The 1,476-nt window shown below is 54.7% G+C and overlaps 1 protein-coding gene across 1 annotated transcript in view; it reads left to right on the forward strand.

Moving 5' to 3' along the window:
* Positions 1 to 263: 263 nt before the first annotated feature.
* Positions 264 to 1,476, forward strand: part of C5AR1 (complement component 5a receptor 1) — a 16,542-nt gene continuing 15,329 nt past the window's right edge. Inside the window, exons 1-2 of the mRNA XM_011969792.1 lie at positions 264 to 267; positions 802 to 807. Coding sequence (XP_011825182.1) covers positions 805 to 807 — 3 coding nt within the window. The 5' untranslated portion in view covers positions 264 to 267; positions 802 to 804. The remainder of the gene's footprint in view (positions 268 to 801; positions 808 to 1,476) is intronic.

Below are 1,476 nucleotides of genomic sequence, written 5' to 3' on the forward strand. Positions count from 1 at the left end.
CACGATGGTTTTTTTTTTTTTTTTTGAGACAGAGTCTTGCTCTGTTGCCCAGGCTGGAGTGCAATGGCATGATCTCGGCTCACTGCAACCTCTGCCTCCTAGGTTCAAGCAATTCTCCTGCCTCAGCCTCCTGAGTAGCTGGGATTACAGGCTGGGGCCTTCGAAGGAAAGAGATAGATGGCTCCAGGCCGGGCGCGGTGGCTCACACTTGTAATTCTAGCACTTTGGGAGGTTGAGGTGGGTGATTGCCTGAGCTCAGGAGTTCGAGTCCAACCTGGCCAACATGGCGAAACCCCGTCTTTACTAAAAATACAAAAAATTAGCCGGGGGTGGTGACACAGGCCTGTAATCCCAGCTACTCTGGAGGCTGAGGCAGGAGAATCGCTTGAACCAGGTAGGCAGAGGTTGCAGTGAGCTGAGATCGTATCACTGCCCTCCAGCCTGGGCAACAAGCAAGACTCCGTCTCAAAGAGAGAGAGAGACAGAGAGACAGAGAGAGAGAGAGAGAGAGAGAGGGCTCCAACTAGGGAAACCAAGGCCAGAAGAGGGGCCGAGCCTACAAAGGAACTTCCTCGGTTTTCCGAGCACTGGCCCCCCTTCTCTGCCTGGGAGGAGGTGGTTAGAGTCCCCTGGGTGTGTGCCCCGCAGAGGGAGCTCTGGCTGCAGTGCCCAGTGTGCAGACCAATGAGAGCCTCAGAGAGAAAGATGGTCATTTCCTCCCTGCATCTTCCCTTGGGGCTTTAAAAACCACAGCCCTTGGGCAGGAGGGACCTTCGATCCTCGGGGAGCCCAGGAGACCAGAACATGGTGAGTCTCGAAGGGGAATGGGAGCAGGAAGCTTTGCCCAGGGTCCCTCCCATCTCTGCTCCCCTGGGTCCTTTCTCTCCCCAACTGTCACCATCGACTCTGTCTGTCTCTCCCTTTCCTTCTCTCTCCCTGTCTTCCACCTCCCACCTTCCCTCTCTCCCACATCCCAGGCTCTAACACTCCAGGACTGGGATGTGGCCATGGGAATAAGATTGTCAAGTTGTGGGAGCCACAGCAACCTCTCGGCTGGGGTCCGAGAAGACTCCCCAGGGGAGGGGACCCTTGAGTTGTGTCTCATAAGATGACTAAGAATTCCACAAGCAGCCGAGCGCGGTGGCTCACGCCGTAATCACAGCACATTGGGGATTGTGCCAAGGTGGGAGGATTGCTTGAGGCCGGGAGTTGAAGACCAGCCTGGCCAACATAGTGACACCTTGTCTGTATTTTTTTATTTTTTTATTTTTATTTTTATTTATTTATTTATTTATTTTTGAGACGGAGTCTCGCTCTGTCGCCCGGGCTGGAGTGCAGTGGCCGGATCTCAGCTCACTGCAAGCTCCACCTCCCCAGTTTACGCCATTCTCCTGCCCCAGCCTCCCGAGTAGCTGGGACTACAGGCGCCCGCCACCTCGCCCGGCTAGTTTTTTGTATTTTTTTAGTAGAGCCGGG

Source organism: Mandrillus leucophaeus, unplaced genomic scaffold, assembly GCF_000951045.1.
Source record: "Mandrillus leucophaeus isolate KB7577 unplaced genomic scaffold, Mleu.le_1.0 Scaffold120, whole genome shotgun sequence".
Taxonomy (NCBI): Eukaryota; Metazoa; Chordata; class Mammalia; order Primates; family Cercopithecidae; genus Mandrillus; species Mandrillus leucophaeus.